Source organism: Mustela nivalis, assembly GCF_964662115.1.
Source record: "Mustela nivalis genome assembly, chromosome: 2".
Classification (NCBI taxonomy): Eukaryota; Metazoa; Chordata; class Mammalia; order Carnivora; family Mustelidae; genus Mustela; species Mustela nivalis.
In genome coordinates, this window is record NC_139021.1 from 122,486,239 (window position 1) to 122,512,989 (window position 26,751).

At 38.9% G+C, this 26,751-nt stretch overlaps 1 protein-coding gene across 4 annotated transcripts in view; it reads right to left on the minus strand.

Annotated features, from left to right (window-relative positions):
- Positions 1 to 1,286: 1,286 nt before the first annotated feature.
- SLC16A9 (solute carrier family 16 member 9) overlaps positions 1,287 to 26,751 on the minus strand; it is a 54,903-nt gene continuing 29,438 nt past the window's right edge. The window contains exons 2-6 of one of the 4 annotated variants that reach the window (XM_082721624.1): positions 25,988 to 26,076; positions 19,997 to 20,140; positions 7,437 to 7,532; positions 3,851 to 4,768; positions 1,287 to 3,425 (exon numbers count right to left, since the gene is read on the minus strand). In XM_082721624.1, coding sequence (XP_082577750.1) covers positions 3,247 to 3,425; positions 3,851 to 4,768; positions 7,437 to 7,532; positions 19,997 to 20,140; positions 25,988 to 26,072 — 1,422 coding nt within the window. In that variant the 5' untranslated portion in view covers positions 26,073 to 26,076 and the 3' untranslated portion in view covers positions 1,287 to 3,246. Of the gene's footprint in view, positions 3,426 to 3,850; positions 4,769 to 7,436; positions 7,533 to 19,996; positions 20,141 to 25,288; positions 25,454 to 25,987; positions 26,077 to 26,751 lie in introns of those variants that run through there. The other 3 variants (XM_082721626.1, XM_082721623.1, XM_082721625.1) reach the window with 3 other exon arrangements.

Sequence of the window (26,751 nt, forward strand, 5' to 3'; positions counted from 1 at the left end):
GGTCCCAAGATCTAGTTATTAATGAGGGAGAAATTGTATGGCCCTGCTCATGTAAACTGTGTACTTTGATGTGTTTAAAATAATACTCCTAAGTAAGAGAAAAAATGAGGCATTCTTTCCCTCAAAAAGGGGCTCTCCTTTATTTCCCAGAACATTTCGAGTTAAGATAATCCCAGATTGATTGCTAGAAGTGGAGGTTTTCTGAGGTCAGTGGACTTCTCCAGCCAGCAGGACACAGCTGACAGCCCCCCAGGTCATGACCTCCCGCAGCGTCAACTCCTGGTTCCTGGGAACGGTTCCTCGTGGGGCTTTTAAAAGTTGGTGGCTGAAACTTCTCTCTTGATGACATGGTCACCCTAGAGAAAATTGGATAGGCAACTGGCTCCCGGCAGGCTTCTCAGAGACAGTGAAGCAGAGGCTGACAGGAGGAGGGGCTCTGCAACGACCCCAGCACAGCTCCAGGCACTTCCAAGTTTAAAAAATACCATTTGAGTCACAAAAGAAAGATCATATTCTAATCAATGTAATTTCACTGTGTTTTCTTCTTCTTCTTTTCTTTTTCTTCTTCTTCTTTTCTTTTTCTTCTTCTTCTTCTTCTTCTTTTTATTCATTAAATGTGTTTTTAAATGTTAATTCTTGGGGTGCCTGGCAGGCTCAGTCCAAAGATCCCAGGGTCATGAGTTCAGCCCCTAACACAAACAGATACATAAACTTTTTTAAAAATGCTAATTTTTAAGAAATGGGCAAATCTTGAATAATTATTCACATAAACATGACTTTACTATTCATTAAAGGATTGGCTTTATAGTAACCCTCCCACTGAAGTCCCATTTCCTAGCCGTGTTGGAAATCATTGGGTTTAGTGGAAACTTTCTTCATTTTGCTTTTGGAAGCTACTTATACATGTTTCCATATCATGATAATTATGTTTTGCAGCATCTAATGAAGACTATAAAATCCCCACCTCACAGGGCTATAATGAAAGATAAATAATATAATGTGCCTAGAACTTATTAAGAAATCCATTAATGATTGCCAAGATCATTATTATCTTGGCAATTATTATCCCCTTTCCCTCAAAAAGATTCTGTAGTATTGACATGTTAGCTTTCTGGAAGGCAATGGTCAAAATAGTTTAGCAGATTGACTTGAAAATGTTGAGGCCCAATCACCCAGTTCTGGGGTCTGAAGTGAACATGTGGTAATTAATTTTTCTACATTCAGTGAAATGTCACTGCAATTTGGGGGAGGAGGATGGCCAAGAAGAGAAAAAGCAACCAAACCAATGCAAAACAAGCCAAAAAAATATTTTATTTTAACATAAAATTCATTCCCTAGACAATGGAAAACACACACACTGGATGACATTAGTAGACAAAGGGAAGATGCATTTGGACAATTATCAACATTGATGAATGCGAGGATGTCATGAAAGTTAAATTTTTTCAGGTTATACGATTTCCCGAAGACAGTGTTGGCAAAGAGGAACTTTCAACACTAAAACGTTCAGTTCAACTTTTTAAAATGTCACTTGTTTTATTTACTAACCTTGACAGTGACTAAAGAATGAGGTACAGAAAACTTTCCAGAAGTTTGAGTATGGAGTAGAAGTCCAAAGGCACTTTGGAGCCCCATTATTGCATTATTGAGTAGGATTAACTCAGTTATGAAATTCCCCCACACTTCAGGTTTACTGCATAGAAAAGTACTATTTACCTACCTCACTGAGGTGTGGTGGGGCTTCATGATTATAAAGTGCTTTAGGCGCCTTCCAAGAAAGGCAACATAGAAGTATAAAATCTTACATATTTCAAAAGAAATGAAAAGACAATTTTGGCACAATAGGAAGAGTCCTATTTAAAGAACCACAGTTGGCTATTTGTAAAAATCCCTCACCTCAATGGTTTATTGCTTTTTTGTGTTTCATTTAAGAGAATGACTGTTTCTCTATTGCCAGTCTTATAACACCCATTGTCGACCCGGCTGTGTTGTTAGAATTCCTTGAAGAGTTCACTACAAATATTGATGCTTGGCCCACAGCCTAGACCTACAGAATTAAAATCTCTAAGAGTAGTACTCAGGTAACTATATTTTTTTAAACCATCTAGAGGATTCCAACTTATAGCAAGGTTAAAAATATATTTCTTTAGAAAAATGTCTATTTATTAAACATTGATTTTCTTCCAAAAAGTTTTTATAAGACTGAATAATGTTGGATCAGGGTATCAATTTCTTACTGCCTTTTTCTCTTCCCATGTCCCACACAGACTTGGAGTACACACACACACACACACACACGCACACACACACCCGCGCGCGCGCGCCGCGCATTTTAGTTCTGGCCTTGAATTAAAATTTGATAGTGGTAAAATCTGATAGTGGCAAATAAATGCTTCATTGAGAAGTTATGCAAGGATTTGCAGTTCATTCCCACTGTGGCCGAAGCAAATGGATGTTGACCCTTTGCCAGAACGGAATGGTTTACGCATTCCCTATTGGGAAACAGGTAAAATGAGCACTTCCTGGGAAACACTTCCTGGGAAACATCCGTCCTGTGGATGCTGACAGGGAAGAGTGAGCGTGGTTCTAGCAGCCAACCATGACACAAGGCTGTGGGGAGGGTCCCTGTTTGGAGACTGCCTGCCTCTCAGGAAACACCTTGGGAATTGAAACGATTTAAGCGCAGTGGGTCCAAACAGGGGATGCCGCCTCAAGGTAAATAAAATCAAACAGTGAAAACTAGTGACTGTAATTTAAAATATCTTTGGAAAAAAGAAAAAAAAAAGATCGGCTTGCTCCACCACAATTCTTAATGCCATTGAAGTAACTGTTTTCATGTGCTAGCCGGTGTAACATAGGAGAATGATTTAGTCCCTAATGGCCTTCACATAGATCTCATCATGCTGCCTGCATCAGGTTTAAAACAGAAGAGCCCCCTCTGGATTCCTTGCAGGGGAACTAATGTAGCCTACAGAGAAATTATATTTCTTTACGAAGAGAAAGCCTTCCGAGACAGGCCCAAATTTTTACAACATCAAGAATCCATGAGTCATAGTAAAACAGAATAGTCCCATTTCTTGCAAAAAGAAAAAAAAGGGAAAAAATATATACAAGAGATAGAAGCTACATATACAGTACATAGAGTACATAGGATTTGTTTAAAAAAAAATTTTTTTTTTTTCATTCAGAGTCAGCCACAGTGAAATCTTGCTGTGAGAAAAGTCTGTAGTGCCTTCCAGCATTCCTCTAAACATTAGAGGTAACTTTGTACAGAAAGGTTGTTGGAGCCGGCTTGGGCAGCAGCTTGTTGCACGTGTCCCAGGAGGGCAGGGCGGCCAGCAGCAGGACGCAGCCTCCCAGCAGGACGCAGAAGCCACTGAAATAAAACGCAGTGTCATAGGTCTGGGTCCAGTCATAAAACCAACCTGAAAAGAGAGCAAGAAAAAAGTGAATTGGATAGAAAATGTATGAAGAGGAAGTCTCTTCCTCCGCTAATTTCATCAGTCTTAGCTACAGTCTTAGCTACGGTAAGGACCAGGTTACATAGTACCCCATGTACTCTCTAAAGGACTATTAGGAGTTAGCAGAGCAGAACCTCCTGAAAAATTTGGACAAGGATAAACAGGTATGTTTAGTTTCTCCCAAATAAAAAAAAAAGAACACAAATCCCTGAGCAAGTATGCTGGCCTTTTCAACTATATCAAAGTGATTGTGAATAAATCATTACCATGAGACATCTATGCCCGTTTATTTTTTGCTCGTCTGTGCTACTCTTACAATCTGGATTTCTATATCCAGGGATGTTATAAAGAAGAGCAGTAAAACAGGTTGACTTTGAGAAATATCTTACCAACAATTGGTGGTCCAAGGCTATTTCCAAGTCCAGCAAAGAACATTAATATCCCATAGGCATGGGCTAATTTTTCAATTCCCACAGTCTTTGTGGTCACATATGGGAAGATGGACCAATTACCAGTCAGAAACCCTAAAATCCCAGAAAGTATTGCCAATGTGACATAACTTTTGGCAAATGGAATTGCACACAAGGCCAGGCCCATGCTTATTAAGGTAGCTACGTAAAGATATAAGGTATTAATCCACTTGAAGTCAGCCAGTATCCCCAAGAGGAGTTTACCCACTGCTGTCATAATGCCAATAATGGAAATAAGAGGCATAATAAGCTCTTCTTCTTTCACATTTGAACTTCTTGCTACATCTTCCATAAGCAATGAAGGTGGGAATCCTCCGATGTCAAAAAGAAAGATCGCAATGAAGAGCGCTGAAAACACTTTGTTTTTAAAAAGAGCCACAGTTTCTCCACAGTAGTTTTTATATAATTGCCACTTCCTCTTGGCAAGCTGTTTGCAAAAGTATGTCTGTTCTGCAACTTTCTTTTTGTACGTCTCGGCCTCTTTTGTATGCGCCCCTGTTGTTGGGTTTTTATGAAGTAGGCTCTCCTGCTTCTGGCCACCACTGGCTAAGGCACTCTTGCAAGTTTCCTCAGCACCGTAGCTCCTTCCAGGAATGTTTGTGTTTTCTTCCAGGTCCTTTTCTTTCTCGCTGTAAATGGAGTATTGATCTGGTACACTTTCCAGAGCTGTTTTTTCAGGCAAAGGACAATCAGAGGACTGGAGGGGTCTCATCAGGCTGCCACAGGCTAATATATTTAAAGCTAGGGCACCCACAATCAGCAGGCATCCATCCAGCCCATAGAACTCAATCAGCAACCTCTGCAGAGCAGCATATATAAAAAGTCCGACACTTGAACCTAAAAAGGAAATGGGAGCTGTTCAGTCTTAATCTCTTACAATTTGAGACTCTCAGAATAACCATTATTAATACTGGCCAAATAAGAGTGGTAAAGGGAAGAACATGGTTTTATATTCCAATAAACCTTTATCTATGGACATTGAAATTTTAATTGCACATAATTTTCATATGCCCTGAAATATCCTTATTCTGATTTTTTTTATTAACCATAAAAAATGTAAAAATCATTCTTTGCCCATGAGCTCTCCAAAAACAGGCAGAAGACCAGCTCTGGACTGTGGACATTCGTTACTAACTCCTGTGCACCACGGGACAAGATTGCATCCCTCAAATCTTTGTTTCATGCACACCACGTTCCTTTTTGTCGATGAGGTCACAATATTTCACATACTTTTATTTTTGGTTTCTTTTCGATGTTTAAAAAATTCTGCTGTGATTTCTGCTTTGCTTGTCCTCTTTCACTGAATGCGGATACTGTAGGTTGAATGTCCTTGTCCCCACCCCAGTTCCTATGTTGAAATCCTAACCTCCAACATGGTGGTATTAGGAAGTGGGGCCTTTGGGAGGTTATGAGGTCATGAGCCCAGGGAGCACTCATGAACGGGATTAGCACCCACAGCAAAGAGACCCCTGAGAGACCATCTCCCTTTCCACCATGTGGGGAAACAGCAAAAAAATGGCACTCTGCAGCCTGGAAGAGGTCTGTCACCAGAACCCCACCATGCTGGTATTCTGATGTCAGATTCCCAGCCTCCAGAATGGAGAAATACATTTGTGTTTTAATCCATGGGACTTGTTATCACACTAAGTAGATCCATGATTTCTCCCTAATTTTGCCTCACTGGGCTCCCTGTGAGTTGAAGCTAAAAACTCCTTGATTCTGCCAATTTAGGTGTCCAGAGTTGAACCACTTTTACTTCAGTGTTCCGTGGCCGAAGCCCTTAGGCCCTCCTTTCTAGACTGAGTGAGAGCATACAGCATACAATTTCTGCCATGGTCGGCACACATAAATTTGGACATTAAGGGAAACCTAGATCATAATTATAAAACTCCCTGTGTTAGAGCCCTTGCTGTGTCCCTTACACGGATGCTCCTTTAATATTCCCAATAACTTGATGTGATGAGTACTATTATCCCCATTTTACAGTTCAGAAAACTGAGCTTAACTCAGCAGTTAACTAGACAGAATGGTTAGAGAACTTGTCTGTCACCAGACAGCAAGTGAGTGACACAGGCAGGACTCAAAACCAGGTGGTCTGGGTCTGGGGTCTGTGCTCGTTGCTACGCTCTATGCCCCTACAAAGACAGCAGGGGTGCCTGCGTGGCTCAGTGGGTTAAAGCCTCTGCCTTCAGCTCAGGTCATGATCCCAGGGTCGTGGGATCGAGCCCTGCATCGGGCTCTCTGCTCAGTGGGGAGCCTGATTCCTCCTCTCTCCCTGCCTGCTTCTCTGCCTGCTTTTGATCTCTGTCTGTCAAATAAATAAATAAAAATCTTAAAAAACAAAAAACAAAAACAGCAGATAAGCCCTATTGTCCTTCAGGCTCATGCCTGCCCTCATACTCCCTCCCACCCCTGTGCAACAGCCTGTAAGGTTCTTTGAACTGCATTCCAACTGCTTTGGGTTCTCCGTCTTCTGTTTTTGCTATTTCTTCTCCCAGTCCTGCCTTAACCTTAACTGTGTCCTCAGACTCTGGCCCTGTCTCCTCTTAAACCATGATTCACATTTCTCACCTAGCAATGCTTCCTTTAACCACCTTCAGTAAATATCCCGCTCCATTTAATTCAATCTGGAATCACTTTGTTGCCACTGGGTTAGCCTCAGGAATAAAACATTCGTTTGGATTCTGTTGCCAGAAAGATCATTGAACTTACTCGGTTTCTCTGGAAATCTGACCTCCCAGGACTACATGCTCATTAACAAGTAAGTAGCATATGTAAATGTACAACTTTTACCAAACTTGGCAGCTCTGTCTCCGAAGCAGACTCATAAAGTTTTTGGCCACAGAAGATTTGGTAAGTTCCCTAAACAGTGTAGGAAAAAGTCCATCTGAATAGTACAACACGACTTTAAAGCATCAGAGGAACTCCGGAAGGCTGTTATATTTACGTGCCCCGCCACTGCCCCAGTGATCATCTCTTGATTATTAAAGAACAAGAGTCAACAGTCTATCCTGAGGATATGCACATGGCCAGGGAGATGCATTCATTAATCAGGACTCTTGAAAAAACTATACACTCTGCAGTAAGTGGAGATGGCGAGACGGCGGCATCAGGCTTCCTGACAGAGCCCGGGGGTCTCCACGTTCCTGGCATTTCTCCTACCCCTCTCGGACAGAAGGGGCCTCTCCTAAGTGCCCTCTGCTTCTCTGAGTAAAGCTCTCACCAGCTTGTGTCTCTCCGTTGACTAAGCCCATCAGCTTTTCTTTCCTTCATTATATTGGTCATCAAATTCCCCAGATTTTTTGTATATGTATCCTAAGATTTTCTGGAAGCTGTACCCTTATTTACAGGAGAAAATAACATTTCCTTCTTGGACTAGAGTTAAAAAATGGAGCTTCCTAAGTGGGATCTGGGAAGGGGCTGGTTAAACATCTGTGTTTGGTAACTTTTGACTTTGATTAGAAGGATGGATGGTGATAAAGCTATACTTATTTTGAAAACGTACCTGTTGAAATCAGGCCAAGGGCAAGGCCTCGATGGCTGTCAAAATACTGGCATGTAATGGTCACTGTTGCTGTGTATAATAATCCACATCCGAGTCCTAAACATAAGAAGACAATGCATAAATTCAGACGGACTACGGTTCTTCACTGAAAAAACAAAAACCAACAAGAGTAATTAAGTATGTCCTGTAGGTCGTTCTGTTTGTGACTGACTAAAACTCTTCGGAGCATGGACTCCTGGATCCTTTACACTTAATGAATATATTTGGGTAGGCTCAGTTCTCATTCTATACCCATCATAAGGTTGGGTTCAAATTAAAAAAAATAAAAATAAAAAAGTCCAATTGCTAAAGCATGAATGAATAATGCAAATTTAAATCAAGACATTATGGGCAGAGAGAGAAAATGGTTACATTACCAAATAATAAAATTTTATCCAACATGCTTCCTTCTGTCTCTCTTCCAAATCCTTGCCCTGAGCTCAGCGTCCCTTCCTCCTCAAAGAGCTCTAAACAATTTGAGAAATTTCCCTTCACCGGTGCAAGCTATTTTAGGAGGGCTTATAGTTTGCACACCCCAGTCTACAAAACAAAGGCCCCCCTGCAGGTCCTCTAGGGTTCTCAGATCATCCCAACACAGTAAAATATGTGTTTGTGAGTTTTTTCCTTGCAGAGATGCAAACTACCTTATTTGGGAGTAAAATGTCTTTTTTTTTTTTTTTAAGAGATTTTATTTATTTATTTGACAGAGAGAGATCACAAGTAGGCAGAGAGGCAGGCAGAGAGAGAGGAGCAAGCAGGCTCCCTGCCGAGCAGAGAGCCCGATGTGGAATAAAATGTCTTTAGTTTAAGATATCTTTGAAAAAAAAAAAAAAGGAAGCAAATAAAATAAAATATTAACAACTGTCAAATTTAAGTGGAACATACAGTTGTTTGCTGTATGATTCTCTACTTTTCTGTAGATTTGAAATTCTTTTATAATTAAAAAAAAAAATACCTTACCAAATTTCCCTTTCTTGAAATCAAAGGACAATACTTATCTCTAGATCTTCTCCAAGGCTTTTGTTTATTAACTTAATCTTTTCTTCCCTATTTAGCACCTGATAAACCCAATTTGTCTTTCACAAAATTTTCCTCTGGCTTCTAGCTTACGACTTTTTTCCTTTCTTCCGCAACATTATCTGCTCTTGGAGATCATTCTATAAAAAACACATAAGCCATAGTTTAAAAACTGGATTTTAACCATTGCCCATTTAATGAGTTAGATCATTTTCAGTACTTTTAATTGGTACCTAAACTATGATTAGAAAGACTACATGGGCTTCACAAATATACTGTAAGTTTTAGGAAATTAAGACTTTAAACAACCTAAGACCTTGAGGATCGTCTGGGATTCCATAAAAAGTCTTCTTAAAGAAATGAAATAAACTAAAACAATTACACTTTAAGTAAGCTTTTTATAACAATGTGCCCTTTTTATATGATTTAAGGGAAAAAATATCAACTAAAATATGAGTTGGATTGATTTACACAGTTACTACGTATATATGGGACACTTTGCGATATGAAATAAATAATAATAAATGTTTATATAATAAATGTATTTATTTATTTTATAAATAATAATAAATAAAATAAACAAAATAAATGTTTCCAAACAACCAATTTCAAAACCAAAAAATAACACTCTTAACTGAGACTATATGTCAGAAAGCCTAGGGAGGGCGAATGAATTTACTTTTCTGTGATTTGCTTGTCAGGGCTCTGTCAAATGTTAGGCATTAGAGACAAGGGGAAAAAAAGACATTTCTGATTGCTAAATGTCAATGTCAGAAAAGTTGAAGCAGCAACTTTTAAACTTTTAGCCCGAGACAAAAAAAGCCATTTTTAAAAATTATGTCACAGCCATGGGTTTCAGTTAAGTTTATTTATTTATTTTTTTAATGTCGCAGAAATTTGAAATGCTTTCTCCTTAAACTTTTCAAAAAGGTAGCATGATAGGCACCTGGGTGGCTCAGTGGGTTAAAGCCTCTGCCTTCGGCTCAGGTCATGATCCCAGAGTCTTGGGATAGAGCCCTGAATCCGTCTCTCTGCTCAGCAGGGAGCCTGCTTCCTCTTTCTCTCTGCCTGCCTCTCTGCTCACTTGTGATCTCTGTCTGTCAAATAAATAAATAAAATCTGAAAAAAAAAAAAAAAAAAAGGTAGCATGATGCTTTCCTACACCTGAATCAGGCTGACCTTAAACTGGAAATTATTGAAGAGAGGTTCCTAGAACCTCTAAGATCTTTCCCAGAGTCCATAAAGTCAAAACTATTTTCATCATAGTCATAACTAGTCTCCCACTTAACCGCAGTTTTGCTTTCCATCGTTTCAGTTACCTACAGTCAACCGCAGTCCAGGAGCATGTGATCCTCCTCCCATACCATCCGAAGGTGAGTAGTAGCCTAACACTACGTCGTGGTGTCTATCTCATTCACCTCACTTCCTCTCATCACACAGGCATTTTATCATCTCACATCATCAGAAGAAGGGTAAGTACAGTTCAGTAAGGTATTTTGAGAGAGAGACCACTTCACATAACTTTCATTACAGTATATTGTTATAATTGTTTTATTTTATTATTAGTTATTGTTAATCTCTTACTGTGCCTAATTTATAAATTCAACTTTATCATAGGTGTGTACGTACATATAGGAGAAAACATAGGGCTCATTTCTATGCATGTTTTCAGACATTTGTTGGTGGTCTTAGACTGTATCTCCCATGGATAAGGGGTGACAACTGTAATACTAACATGATCTCTGCTTTTTTTTTTTTTTTTCACTGTGTTTACATTTATGCTGAGGGAGAAAAACAGAGGGTGAGTATAACCACAAGGGCCTTAGCACAAATCAAGGTATTGGTACCAAAATTTTGTATCAGGTTAAGCTACCTAACTACATACTCACAATAAAAACAAACAAAAATTTTTAAAAATGCATTTGGATGACAATTGTTACAAGGGAAAGCCCTTATGCAATTGTTTCAGTTGCCAGCTCAAATAGCCCCTCTTCTCCAGTGTAACCATTTGTATTTGAAAGAATGTCTAACAGAAAAACTATGGTTACTCAGACTTGGGTATTTGGCAGACATCTTTTTGAAAACAAACTAAGAAGGGAGACAACTGGCACTAACTGTTACCAATGATAAAATCCAAACATTCCAGGGGAAAAAAATAGAATTTTAGAAAATTTGTATTTTGACAGCTTGAATTTGGACAGCTTCCCAATATATAAAGTTTTCTGATGAGTTTGTTGGTGATAGTAACAAAAGTGATTCTTGATGTTGTATAATGAAATTTGTCAACATTTAAAAGTTCTTTCATAACTCAGTGAACCAATATTTTTCAAATAACCAATTCATGTTATTATAAAATGAAGCTTGAATGAAGATCTGTTAAAAGGACAGAACATGGGGCGCCTGGATGGCTCAGTGGGTTAAAACCTCTGCCTTTGGCTCAGGTCATGATCCCAGAGTTCTGAGATCGAGCCCTACACGGGGCTCTCTGCTTGGTGGGAAGCCTGCTTCCCCTTCTCTCTCTCTGCCTGTCTCTCGGCCTACTTGTGATCTCTGTGTGTCACATAAATAAATAAAATCTAAAAAAAAATTGTTAAAAAAGTGCAGAAACATGTCATTTGCAACGATGTAGATGGAGCTACAGAGTATTCTGCTAAGTGAAGTAAGTCAGTCAGAGAAAGACAAATACCATATGATCTCTCTCATATGTGGAATTCAAGAAAGTAAACAGATGAACATATGGGAAGGGGTAAAAGAAAAAATGGAGAGAGGAAAATAAGCCATAAGAGACTCTTAATTCTAGAGAAAAAACTGAGGGTTGATGGAAGGATGTGGGTGCAGGATGGATTGATGGGTGATTATTAAGGAGGGCACTTGTGATGAGCACTGGGTGTTGCATGTAAGTGATGAATCACTGAAGAAATGAAAAAAGAAAAAGAGAAATGCAGAATAAATAAATGGGCTTAATATAACAGAGTATGAAAAGTATGCTGATGTGGTACCAGGTTCCACATTACAATTAACATTGAAAAACCATCCCTCATCAAGTTTTGATATAGTACCAAAGAAGGATATCTATAATTACCTGAACAGGCTATTAAAAAATACTCCCTTTTCTACATACATCTTTGTTTGTGACTATATTTACTTCATACACTTCAATCAAAAAAAACAGATTGCAACAGATTGTGTATGGAGCCAATATGAGAATCCAGAAATCTTCTAAGAAGCCAAACATTAAAAAGAGATTTGCAGAACTATAAAATAATGTAGCTCTTTTCACTAAATTCTGTTTTTCTTTGGAGAAAATAGGGGTATTTTTCATAATAAGTACATTATTTATGTTATCATGTACTGGATTTGTTATTATCTTTAAATGAATTACTAACCAAATATTTTCAAATTCCGCAGCACTTAATACAGTTAATTTTAACAGAATATATATCTACAAGTATAATCTGTATATTCAAAAGCTCCATGGGGTCCTACAAAAGGAATGTAAAGGGTCCCAAGAATATAAAGTTTGGAAATCAGTGTCTTAAATCATCCCTTAGTCTCCTGTCATTTTTGGTCAGACTCCTCTCAGTGAAGACTATCTTAAGCATCCGCCTGCAGTATAATTTTTAAACTAAATACCTATATTAGCAATTCAAAGCATGAACATTAGTGAAATATTATTGTTTCCCTTTACTTAAGGAGGTAAAAACGAAATGTACTTACATGTTCTGACATTTCCTTTCCACACCTTCTGTTCCATTTCACACACCTCTGGGCAAGACCACAACTTCCGAGGCCTCTTTTCCCTCATCTCCTCCCATCAAACCAGACCCGTGCTCTTTATCACGCTCACTGCCTAAGTTATCAGCCTCCCTCTGGGCCCTACCACTGCTTCCATTCACCTCCTCATCTTTTCTGAGCTGAATCCCGGCTTCCTCATCGCTGTCTCAAACATCCAGTACTTTTTCCACCAATCTGTCTTCTTCTTTTTTCTTTTTCCAACAATCTGTATTCTAAGCTGCTGTTATACAATTATCATTACGTCACACTCCTACAGTCAAGTCTGTATAAAAACATTTTGTCGTCCTTTGGTGCATACCAGGCGTTGAGGTACTTGCTCTATCCACATGACTTCTGTAGTCCTTAAACAAGTATCTGTAAGAACACTCTTATCCACCCTGTATCACACCTCTGAGCATTTGCTGATTCCACCCCCCTCACTCCCCATTCGAAACCCATGCCCACCTGACTGCATCCTACTTGTCTTTCCACACCCAGCTCACGCATCAACTCCTGCATGAAGCCTGCTTCAGCACCCCCTCCCCTACAGGTACATACGACACCGGCACGGAATATTGGTTTCATCCACAAGTGGCAAAACTACAAGTTTATCCCCCCAACTAGACAATGGGCTATCTGATGGTAGGCTGTGTCTTATTCATCCAAGTATTTTGGTTCCAGGTCCAAGCCTGGCACAGAGTATTTCTAAAATCTGATGAATGGGGGCGTCTGGGTGGCTCAGTGGGTTAAGCCTCTGCCTTCAGCTCAGGTCAGGATCTCAGTGTCCTGTGATTGAGCCCCACATCAGGCGCTCTGCTCAGCGGGGAGTCTGCTTCCCCCTCTCTCTCTGCTTGCCTACTTGTGATCTCTCTCTCTCTCTCTCTCTGTCAAATAAATAAATAAATATTTTAAAAATACATATAAAAATTAAATAAATTCTGTTGAATGAACTCCCCATAGAAGTTAGTCTACTACCTTTACCCATAAATCTCATTTGCGTTCTTACATTTTTCTCTTCCTGTTTGTGTCTCTATGCATACAACAAACACAATCACTCTATATGTATATACATGTGTATTATATGTATTTTTAATTTAATTTTTTTAAAAGATTTTATTTATTTATTTGACAGACAGAGTTCACAAGTAGGCAGAGAGGCAGGCAGAGAGAGGAAGAAGCAGGCTCCCCAGTGAGCAGAGAGCCTGATGCGGAGTTTGACCCCAGGACCCTGGGATCATGACCTGAGACTAAGACAGAGGCTTAACCCACTGAGCCACCCAGGTGCACCATATGTATTTTTTAAATAACTTCTTATATCTGTTCCCCATTTCAATGATGCTGATTTTTTTTTACTTTTTATTTTAGCCAAAAACTAAATCTTAGCTTAAAAAATATTAAAGATTTTTTCTTTTACATTAATTAATTCATTAGGATAGCCTCATTAGAAAGACAGAATTAGAATTACATGGTTTGAATAAAGATACAACTAATTTGCTACTTCTATGCATTAAAGGATGATGATGCTTTGGGCAAATCACACTAAACTTCCTCATTTTCTCATTTTCCTCAATCCTTACATATAAACTAAAAAAACAAAAAACAAAACACCTACATCAATTAAACTAATAAGAGAGCTACGAGGAGAAAATATAACTGAAGTAAAACGCTCTGATATTATAAAACACTTCAAATTTAGAATAACTAAAGCAAGCATCTCTAAAGAACTAGTATGTGAATGAAAGCATATAAAGTAGAAGTCTGATCTATTTTAGGAAGACAGGCAATAGAACATCTGAAATCAAATATGTATTTTTGAAAATGTCCATGAATTTGTTTTAAATATCCTGCCATTATATATATATATATATTTTTGCATGTAACTGAGTGGATATCTATCAAACCCCTACATTTATATATGAAAACTTTTCCCTGCAGTATTACTTTAATGAGAAGGAAACATTTTAGTAACAGTGCACTTTAAAATGGCAATCTTAAACAACATGGGTGAAGCTACAGAATCCGACACTGTGTGCAGTTGGGGGAAGGGCCAGTGCCCAGGACATTCCCTGTTTGGCTACTAGAAGTCTCATATCTTAAAAAACCCAAGAGTCCCCTTCTGTATGTTTTAAAGCAAGTATTTGAACCACTTCTTAGAATAGTTGAGCCAAGATGATTTATTATCCTGACCAACGGTTAGGAGAGACAATTGCATATAGTGTTCCAGAAAAATCTACTTCTAGAAATGAAACTGTGAGAAGGTAACTTAAAGCACCAAAAAAGATAAATAAATTTAGCATATATCCAAGTGCAGCCCCTTTTAAAAAAATATTTTATTTATTTATTTGACAGAGAGAGAGATCCCAAGTAGGCAGAGCAGCAGGCGAGGTGGGGAGAGGAAGCAGGCTCCCCACCAAGCAGAGAGCCCGATGCAGGGCTCGATCCCAGGACCCTGAGATCATGACTGGAGCCGAAGGCAGAGGCTTAACCCACTGAACCACCCAGGTGCCCCCAAATGCAGGTACTTTTATGCAACTAGCTTTAAACATCTGCATGGAGAGCTTAAAAGTGCAAGCAGTTGGCTAGCATTTTTAATAAACTGGCTCTGATTTTTGTAGCTTAGCATGAATACCCTTAACATGACATTGACTAGTTATGAGCACAGGCTTGGCAATCAGGCAGGCTTGGATTCAAATCCCAGCTCTAACTTTGCTGGCTGGGTGACTTGAGGACTTGAGAGTTTCCTTAATCTCTAATTCTTAGTGCCTTTATCTTTAAAACAATCTCACAAGATAGCTGTAAAGATTAGGAAACATAAAAAATGTAAAAGATTTAGTATCTGTGCCTGGAATAACCATTGTATTGATAATATGTTTTCACTTTTCACTGAGTATTATGGCATTATATCAATAACAGCCTCAAACTAATTAGAAAATCATAGTTCCTTATTACAACTAAGCATCTGGGAGACAAAAAAGAACTATCATTAATGATATAACCATGAAAAACAAAACAAAACAAAACAAAATGACTTATTAAAACTCTAATGGCTAAAATGAACCTCAGGAAATGACCTTCATTACATTTGCCATAACTGAGCAAACGTGGTCTTTTCCCTCCTCAATCTCAATAACCTGAGCAGATTCAGGACATATGCAGATATTACCATGAACACACAGGAGGAGAAAATTGAATTTTTCCAAAAACTGAGAAGGAATAGTAAGAAAACACTACCCAGGTAGCTAAATAACAATACACTCTGAAGAAAAGAGACAGAAGACATGGATTTTGAGTTGTGCTTTTCAGAAAAGCCAAAATAAATTATTGGGGAGACATGTGAACAACTCAGAAAAGCCAAAAGAAATTATTGGGGAGACACTTGAACAACTCATTCAGCACACATTTCCCACCCCGCACCCCACACCCGACTTCATTTTTCCTGATTTAATAAAGTAATTGAGAAAACAGAAGCCTGAATTCCCAGGTTTGGCAGTGTGGTCTGCAGTCACTTGAAAAAGGGGAAATGGTCATTCCATGGTAGCTATTAAAAACTGGGGGTTCCTGGGTGGCTCAGTTGTTAAGCATCTGCCTTCGGCTCAGGTCCTGATCCCAGGGTCCTGGGATCGAGCCCTGCATCAGGCTTCCTGCTCAGCAGAGAGTCTGCTTCCCTGCTTGTATTTCCTCTCTCACTGTCTCTGTCAAATAAATAAATAAAATCTTAAAAAAAAAAAAAAGAAAAGAAAAAGAAAATCTGAACAAGATGATACTTTTTAAAACATCAGTTAAGTGGTAAAACAGAATTGTACCCGTTAATACACTTTAGTATCTTTTTTGATATTGTGTATTATAATTAAACATACTAAAAAGGTTTAATTTCTTTTTCTATCTTCTTAAATCTGTCATACAAATATTGCTGATTCAAAAAGCTTCCTCAGTAGCAAAAAACTGATGCTGTGGTCTTGAACTAAGTGTTCAGAAAGGAATTTAAGGGAAGGGATGTATGAAACACCTCCTCGTGCTTTTCTATATACATTATCTCATGAAAAGGCACAATAGCTTCATGAAGTCATCCAATAAAAATTAAAAGAAAAGCTCAGAGAGATCAAATAACTTTCCAAGGTCACAAAACTATTAATAACAGTTATGCTAACTAATATTTATTGAATTACATCCTCAATTCACAAAACCTGAAGGTGGATGTCATTATTACATTGTTTTAAAAATAAAACAATAAGAAAATAGGGGAATCCTGGGTGGCTCAGTGGGTTAAGCCTCTGCCTTCGGCACAGGTCATGATCTCGGAATTCTGGGATCAAGCCCTGCATCAGGTTGTCTGCTCAGCAGGAAGCCTGCTTCCCCATCTCTCTCTGCCTGCCTCTCTGCCTAATTGTGATCTCTCTCTCTCTGTGTCAAATAAATAAATAAAATCTTAAAAATAAAAAAAGAAAGAAAGAAAGAAAGAAAGAAAGAAAATAGAAGTTAAGTAACTTGTCTGGAGTCACACAGCTGGCAAGTGAGTAAGATAAGTTTAACCCACATGATTGGAGCCCAGAGACTGCCTCTTGGTGTTGGCTCCTTCCCTCCCCATACTCTCGCTCTTAAGAGACCATCTAGTTCATCCTAGGCAAATGAAAATGCTTAGTATACAATTCTTCATAGAACTGGTGCTCAATGAATAATATAATTAAAGTGAATCTTTCTGGGCACCTTGGTGGCTCAGTGGGTTAAAGCCTCTGCCTTTGTCTCAGGTCATGATCCCAGAATACTGGGATCTAGCCCCATATCGGGCCCTCTGTTCTGCAGGGAGCCTGCTTCTCCCTCTCTCTCTGCCTGCCTCACTGCCTACTTGTGATCTCTGTCTGCCAAATAAATAAATAAAATATTTAAAGTGAATCTTTTTATTTTTTCTAAGAAACTCAATACAAAAAGGAAAATGCCTTTAGAACATAATAATTTCCTGTCACTTCCTTTTCAACTGGAGATTCTAAATGATGATACAGTAGAAGTATTATTCAGTATTATCTCATTTATTTATCCCAGAAATATTCAATGAGCCCTGGATTATGAGCATACCGATGAAAAAAGGAAAGAAAGAGACACAAAGATGTTGACCATGGCATTAAGTATTAATTATCTGCTGGCTAGGAGTAATTCACAGGGCCCCAGTAATTACCAGTGGAAGCGATCTCTTTATTAACTGAAATCCAACCCAATTCTTTTATTTGTTTTATTTGTATTTATATTTCACTTGACTTTATTTAGTCCTCACAAAACCTGTGTGAGTTAGGTTTCCCAGCCCGCCTTCACAGATGAAGGGATGGCCATTTGTCATTTAACTTGCTCAGGCTTACGGAATCTCTGTCTCCTAACCCTAAACCCAGTACTCCCTCCAAGAGCTAACAATTGCTTCTTAGTTTCAGGGATTCAGAACCTATTGCCAAATCAGAGTCTTCAGACATGAGCCAGTTTTCTGACCCAGAATCATTAAGTGAAAGAGAGACCAGCATTCCAGGAGGAAAGACATTACAGTAAATGCTATGACAAGTATGTAGGTAATGGTACTGCAAATACTTCTTATTTAGGTAATTGTACACTAGTGAAAGTGGGATACCTTTTGACCATGGTTGGACACAGAACATGAGCTGGCAATATTAACCAGGGTCCTCAAGCATTTACATGGCCTTAGGATCATGGCCCGGGTCTGGCTCACAATGGATCCACTGAGTCCATGGACCCATCCAAGTTCCTCATTGGCTCACCCAATCATGGTGATGGGTATAACCCTCTACAATGTTCCTTGGCCAACGGGGTAAGAGTTATCATAGTAGAGAAAGCCAAGAGACCTATAACATCATCACCAGCCAAGACAAATCTCAAGTCCTATCTAATTAATTGAAAATCATGGACTCATGGAGGTGGGGGTGGGGGGCACAGTTAGCTCTCAAAAGGTTCCAACAACATATGCCAAACCAAAAATAACTTCACAGGTGATAAAACTCCCTCCATTGCTAGAGAAATTGAAATTTAGTTATGGAAGTTAGTCAATATTGTATTTTTCTTTCTATATATCTTAGTTATGGGAGTTAGTTAATATTGTCTTTTTCTTTCTATGTATCATTAGATATTCTTCCAAAACAATCAAATGTATATAACTCTTAGACATGTAAACAGATTTTTTCTTCTTAGAAATTTATTTTTATCTATAGGTAATGCAAATGCTATGGTATCACTCACTGCTCATCAGTTTTTAAGTCCGTAACACCTTCGTATGCCTAGATAAACCTTGAAACCATGTGGAGGAGGAAAATCCCAAGAAAATTTAAGTGTGGAGTCCAGAGTTTGGGGAAAAAGCCCAAATCATATTAATGGCATCATCATTCAATTTTCTACGTAAAAAGGGATTTATCCTAAAAGGAATAATCCAATATTCATGTGTAAACACAGATACCTACATTTTTATTTTTATGACTTTAGACAATAAAGCAAAATGACTATTCAGTGGAACTCTCAGATTTTACACAAGAGACTAATGTACTTGTACCCACAGTCCAAAACTATATTAACCACCAGGAAATATAAAATACCAAAAATGTACTGCATGCTTTCAAAGAACTAACATGGAATTCAGGTCTCAGCAGTATTAGAGTATGTAGTTAAATTTAAAATAGACTTCAAGGACTGGAAAAGCACCAAAAATAGTTACAAAAATGTGAAAGAGATTGGTATCTGGTGTCAAACTGAGTGGATTCAACCCCAAATCTCCTAGTTACATAGCTTCAGTTAGTAATTTCCCTTCTCTGAGCTTCACTTTCCCTCTCTGTAATGTGAGTTCTTGTGAAGATTAACTGAGGTCAGAGAAAGAATTCAGCACAGAGCCAGGCACATAGGAAGTACTCCGTGCATATTAGCTGCTCTTATTTCTATTATGTATTATTCAGGAAACAGTCCCAAGTGAAAAAGAGGAGTATCACTCGTCAACAAAATTAGGTTCTTTCAGACACTAAGAAAAACTTCAGCAGCTGGCATCATCTTTCCAAATTCCCTACGACAGCCCCTAGGAATAATCTGATGAGGTTGAACATTGAATACAATTAGTATAATACATCCCAAAGGCGTCTGCCCCAAAAATGTCCTCGCAGGCCCCTGAGCCCTCTGTTTTTCCTCTCCTGTAACCAGGATCATCATCACTTTTCCCCACCATTCACCATTTTCTTCACTCTTGTCTTATCTTTTTAAAAAATTAATAATAATAATGATAATAATAGTAATAGTAATAATAATAATAATAATATGTTTTAAAAACCACTTTTTACTTCTGTGGTAACTTTGCGATATGGGCCCTGGAAGCACAGGATGTTTGGAACACAAACAACTCAACAGAGCCCTGCTGAACCGGCCAATATGAAAGGGACCACTCCCTAAGTCAGTGAGAAGCGCTGTTAGTCTCCTGTTCCCGCCCCTTGCCTTTTTTGTGCTGTGTTGAAATGAAAAACCTTCTTGTGCCTTGCAAGAGAACATAATGTGCATTGATAAAACATGTTTATGCTTTCAAATATTTTGATTCACTGGGCAGACCATGTTACTAAGGCAGTAATTTTTGGTGACATGTCACTGAAAGTAAATTATTTTCCATCATTTTCATGCTGCATATTAACTGAATAATAAACCTGATGTTGGTAAAATGATGTTGAACTCTTGAATCTTAGAAAAATTATAGTGACCAGGTTTCTTACCTACAACAATGCCATAGGAAAAAAACAGAAAGTAGATATTGGGGGCAAAACTGCTCAACATCAGGCCTCCAGCTACCATGAAGCCACTGAAGATTGTCACAGGTCTTGCTCCAAAGGAGGAGACACAGAGGCTGCAGACAGGACCTAAAATAATAAATGAAACCTTCACTTATTTAACAATAACCTCCTTCCCACAATCATAAGTTCCATCCCATCATAAATTCAAAATGATTCCTTCCATCACACAATAACACTAAAGTAAACAGCTACCGTGTGTTTACTACACTCCAGACACTCTGCGAGATACTTCATATAAACAATCACATTTCATTTTAATCTCACTGCAGCCCAGGAAGGTAGATACTACCTCATTTTTTGATAAGGAAATTAAAGTTTCCGGATAGTAAGGCCACAGAGTTAAGAAATGGGCGTTCTGGAGTCAGACCTTCTTCAAATTCGAGTTCTAATATTTGCTGGCAATATGATCTCAGGCAACTGTTCTGATCTCTCTGTGCCTCAGTTTCCTCATCTGATGACTGTAATGACTGTAATGGCAGTACCACCTCATAGAGTTACCATGATGACCAATGAGAGCATAGATGTCAAGCTGATCCCGAAGCCTGACCCAAGGATGTCCCCAGTCACTGCCAGCTCTTCAGTGATGAGAACAGCAGCAGCCACCAGAATAGTAACAGAAGAAGACGTAAAAACCCAGGCAGTCTGACTCCTGAGTCCAGCGTCTTATCCATCATATTATGCTGAGGATTTTGCCCCCTGAATCTGCCCCCTGCATTTGCCCCCTGGTTAAACTTCCCTCATCATACACTGATGAGGAAAACAAGCTTGATGACTGGCTGAACACAACCAATCATGACCCTATAGAGGGATGCAGGGGTGATTATTCATTTCCTAGAGAATATTCTGGCAGGTGAGGCTAAATGGAGAAGCACCCCCACCCCCCCATTCCAGTAAGAGTCCATCAGTACCACTGTCCTACAGTCTATGTGTAACCTGGAATTTGTGAGAGGAAGTACACTGTTGAGTGACAGGTAACGGTGACACTACCTGGATCTGTTCTATGGAAAAGTGGGTGACATGGATAACCATGGTAAGTAATGGGATTTAAGTGATAGTGAAATTCTCTCCCACTAGAAGTGTACCTAGAAAGCACCTACAACTACAGAGCTGAGCTTATCAGAAATGAAAGGACATTAAGGATTATTCAGCCCATTAGTCTCATTTACATGGAAGGAAACCAAGCCTCAGAGAGGTTGTCTAAGCCCATAGCAGAAGAGAGACCCCAGGATTTAAAAACAAAGAGAAATACATCTTAATTAAGTTGACAACAGCCTTTCAAAATACAAATTATTATTCCCAATTTTTAAAAAATATAGTCACCAGGATGGCTAAGGACAGACAACAGTAAGTGTTAGCAAGGATAGGAAAGGATCAGAACTCTTAAAAACTGCTGGTATTGTCTCCTGAAGCTGAATATAGCGTATTGTATAGCCCAGAAATTCTGCTTCTATGTATATACTCAAAAGAAATTCCTGTACCAAAGTATGTAATGTTCATAGCAGAACAATTCAGAGTTGCCTAGAAACCCAGATGTTCATCAGCAAGAGAACACAGAAGTGAATTCTGGTATAGTCATACAATGGACTATTATATGGCAATGAGAACGAATGATCTGTAGCTATACAAACAGAAGTATCTCATAAACATATGGAGAGAGAAAGACAGTCAACACAAGAAAAGAATACCTTGTATAATTGCATAATTTGCAAAAATAGGTGAAATTACTCTATGCTTAGAAGTCAGGATAATGGTTATCTTTGGTAATGGGTAGGAAGCTTAACTAGAAGGGGGCATAGCCCCACTTCCAGGGTACTACCAAAGTTCTGTTTCTTGATGTGAATGTGCTTATTACATGAGTATAATTTGTTTTATGAAAAGTTCACCAAGCTATCTATACTCATGATATGCACACTTTTCTGTATATATCTTTCATTTAGTAACTTCAAACAGAGAAACGAATTTCATTGTAAGTAAGTGACAGAGCCAGGATCCAGCCACCCCAAGTCCAACATTCCTGCTAATACCAGAGAATCTCTCAAGTGCATACTTAAGACCAGGATATGACCATTGAGATACCACAGAGCTCTCAAAACACACAGCTCTCCCAAATTTCTCCCGGTCATGAACTGGCCCCTGACTTTTCAGGCCTTCTGTGAAAGCCGCTACAGAAGGGCAGACTGATACAGTTATACGCCACACAGAAGAGAATACTCCGTGCCACTGTTTTAAAAGGAAAACCCACTTGAAAGACCAAACTTATCCAGTAGTTGAGCTGTCTGTATACCCAATGAGAAATACTTAGACACTTCAAAAATAGAAATGATTTTAAGGGTCAAATTTCGTAAATGGATGGGTGACGTCATAAAAGCATGATCCTTCCGAGTTGTTTACTAGCCTCGTTGACACTGAGAGTTAGTGTCAACAAATTCAACAACACAAAGGAACTAAAACACAGAGATTATTATTATTGGCATACCTGGAAAGTTTCAAGTTCCATCCTCAAAGTAAGACTTTAAATCTATGCTCTTTGATGCATGATAACTCCACGAGGAGATGCAAAGTATGGGAAACTAGGGGTGTGGATGAAGGGTAATAATTTAATAGCATGTACAATTACACTGTGACTATTACATGCTAAAAAGTACATAATTATTATCAGTTATGTGATAAGTTCATAAACCATGTGGGTCTAAATACTTGAATCTTTGAAAAAAAAAAAAAAGCTCAGGGAAGACATGAGCAGAATTTCTTTGATGAAAAGAGCAAATTGAAAACTCGTTTTTAAAAATTTCTCTACTTTCATACTGCCATCTGCTGTTTACTTAGAAAAATATCTTGGTCTCAGAGATTTAAAACAGAATTTTAGAGCTGAAAGAGGCCTTGGATAGAGTCCAAACACCACATTTTTAGAATGATAAAACTAGAACTCAGAAAGATCCTGCAATTTGACCAAGAATCCAGAGCCAATCAATGAGAGGGCTAAGGCGAAAGTCAGCTTAGCATTCTTCCCAACTGAGAAGCATTTCAACTGACACCTAAAAATCAAAATATTAATAAAAACGCCAATGTACATTTGTTAATATCTTACAGCTTAAGAGTTCCTATAAATTTATGGCAGATGAAAATGTAACATCCATGCTTGTTTTGGTATTTAAAAGTTCAGAGCAAATTATTTTATTCTCATTCTAGAACCACAGTATTTCTAGATTCTGTTTATATGGATTTAAACCACAGCAGTCCCGTATTTTATCAATAACAATCAGGGCAAAGTATAACTGGAATTGACCATTAAGTCACATCTGCAAGACATGACACACGTATGTGTTTAGCTCTCAGTAATAGCAGGCAAGTTTCCCAAGATGAGAAACCATAGAGTACTCCTCAGTACTCCTCAAGAGATAAATACAATGGAAGGACAACTCTCAGGGGAGATTACTTTTAACGTTTCAGGTCTTGTACTTTACAGAAGGCGCCTCTGGAACAAAAGTTAGTTAACTCATAATATGAGCCAGTGCTTCCATTTATGGAAAGTTGTAAAATTTTAGAAAAAAGGAAGAAGGAAGCTTCATCGTCTGTGTGCCAGTTTTTAACAAGCAAAGTCAGTTTTTAAAATGCAACAGCCGTCTATTATCTCTGCCATTTCATTTAAGAGAAAGAAGGAATCTTTTAATAAGGAAATAGTGAGAATATATCATTTGCAAATAAAATGGAAAAGCGTGAGAAGATAGTGGGAAGCTAATACACACCAAGGATCAATGCCTTCATATTCAGTTTGCCTTCAGTGAAAATGTTTCTCGAAACTACAACTGTGTGTATACTGGTGTTTGGGAGACATTATTACTATTACTACATTCCGTCTGGGAGGTTAATGTTGACAAGTTGGGGGAACTGAAAGTCCTTTAGTCCTTGGCTAAATGTTAAGTGGCGGAGCCGCCAGTCAGCACAGAATGGTCTCAGGATGGTAGACGGCGGTGCAGGGCACTAAGAGGGGAACAGCTCTCTCCTTCCTAGCGTACAGTAGTCAGGGCTCTTAAAGATATTCTATTCTTCTAGCAACATTTTTGGCACAGTGGGGACACATTCACTCAAAAAAAGCAAGAACCTGTATGTTAGGAAATAACCCTACAAACTGAGGAAAGGAGCAAAGAAAGTGAGCAAGATAAGGATGGGATTTTGAGCCCTGCAACCTCGTCAGTACAAAATGAAACTAAAAACATAAAATAATTTGTTACTAGTCATCTGCAAATCAGACTGATTGAGGTAATTTTCAGCCAATGAAGGGAATAAAAAAGGAAGTGAAAGTGAAAATTCTAACTGAAAAAGCGTTTTGTTATGATCACGGGTGAATTAAGAAAATGAGAAGAATGAATTATTATAAGGAAGTCAGAACGATCTACAAGTGAGTGGTGAAATTGTTTCCTTCAGCCCTCAGGGTAATTTAGGAAGTAACAACAGAGCTACATTTTTGCTGGCTGTTCAAATTAGCATGGAGGAAGAATATATTTCTTAAAATTTTAAAATACATTGGTAACATTATATTTAGGTCTGCATTCATTAAACGAAAAACTAAATATTTGCTCACTGTCATCCCTTCACTATTTACCAAGTGTCTTCTCGAGCAACGCTACACAATAGAAATACAAGGACGCGGACACGTGAGCCACATATGGAACTCTAAACTCCCTCGTAGGAACATTAGAAAAATAAAAAGAGGGGCGCCTAGGTGGCTCAGTGGGTTAAGCCGCTGCCTTAGGCTCAGGTCATGATCTCAGGGTCCTGGGATCGAGTCCCGCATCGGGCTCTCTTCTCAGCGGGGAGCCTGCTTCCTTCTCTCTCTCTCTCTGCCTGCCTCTCAGTGTACTTGTAATTTCTCTCCGTCAAATAAATAAATAAAATCTTTAAAAAAAAAGAAAAAGAAAAAGAGGTAAAATTAATTTAAGTAATACATTTTATCTCACTCGATATATCTAAAACCTTATCATTTCAACACTGCAATATCATTAAGGAGACATTTGAAATTCTTTTGTTTTGTAGTAAGGTTTTGAAATCCAGTGTGAATTTTTTACACTTAGAGTACTTCTCAACTTGAGCTTGCTGCATTTCAAGTGCTCAGTAGCCACATGTGGTGGGTGGCAGCTGTGCTGGACAGCCCAGACCTGGAGTCTCCTATTATGGCAGAAGCACAGAGAGGAGGACACACAATATAAGACCTACCCCAGAAGACAAAATAAACACACAAGTGTTCAATTAAAATCCAAGGTCATGGGGTGCCTGGGTGGCTCAGTGGATTAAAGCCTCTGCTTTCGGCTCAGGTCATGGTCCCAGGTTCCTGGGATCGAGTCCCGCATCGGGCTCTCTGCTCAGCGGGGAGACTGCTTCCTCCTCTCTCTCTGCCTGCCTCTCTGCCTGCTTGTGATCTCTGTCTGTCAAATAAATAAATAAAATAAAATAAAACCAAGGTCACAGATAAGAGGCACCGAAAGAAAAGCTCAAATCATGTGTTTAGGGATTTCAGAAAAGGGAGACCGCCATGGGCAAAAAAAAAAAAAAAAAAAAAAAAGTCTTGAACTCGGCCCTAAAATGTGCTTATATCAACAAAGGGATGAAAATTCTAAATGGAGGAAAACCGAAACATAATGTGGTTTTCAAATTTGTCATTATTATAAGATAGCTTTGGGAAAGAAAGCATGCCTTTTGGGAAACAAATCACTTCCATGCACTTATTTCTCCTAAAAAGTTTTAGAATCCCAAGAGTGGTCAGATGGTGAGGCCTACTGCACTGAAGCCATAAGTAGGCTGATAGCACAATGAGGGAAAAAAAAAAACAAAAAACAGAGCTGTAACCAGGTTGTATGCTGGCAGCAGAGCAAGCATTTCCTAAGAGAGCAGATGACTGAGCCAGGAAAGTCTTACCCCGATACCCACAATGCAGGGAGCCCAGCAAACTCTTGTAGGTTCTCATCCCTTGTTCCTGCTGAGACCAGAATTTCAAGTTCATCTCCCTAAAGGAAGAGAAAGGCACTAAGGAGCCAAACCCACTCAAATTCTTGATCATGCATACAGCTGCTTTGCTTGCTGGTTGGTTTGCTGATCTATAAAGAGCACGGAAAGCTTAAGCAAAACCTGGAGTTATTCTCACCAATCCTGGAAATGCCTAGCATCCTGGGAACTGGCCGATGCAACAGAACCCTTGTAGGAGGCAGAAATTCAGTCCTACTTGAAGGAGTAACAGTGCCTGAGAGTAAAATCGTCCAGATATCCTCTAACACCACTCTGCCTGCACTCACAACTCATTCAGCAAGCCCAACTGGCTATGCTGAGTCACTATTAAGCTGAGCATAGATTTATTGACTTATTATCAGTTTGCAGGCCTTTGGAGAAATTAAGGAGAAAAGGGAGGGGAGAGACTGTTAAATCTGCTTAGAGCACAAAAATAGAGAACAAAAGGTCTCCCTGCTGTTTCAGCAACACTTTGTCTGAAAAACGGCCCCACCCTTCTTGAATTTGAAGAATGACGTCTAAAGGAAAAGTGTTTGAGCTCATCTGAAAACAATGCAGGGCCCTGAGAGCCCCTGATTTCAGTTAAGTTCCTTCCCTCCTGTATCCGTCACATTTCAACCAGAGAAACAGAACCAGAAGATGTGTGTTGGGAAATTTATTGCAAAAAACGGGCTTAT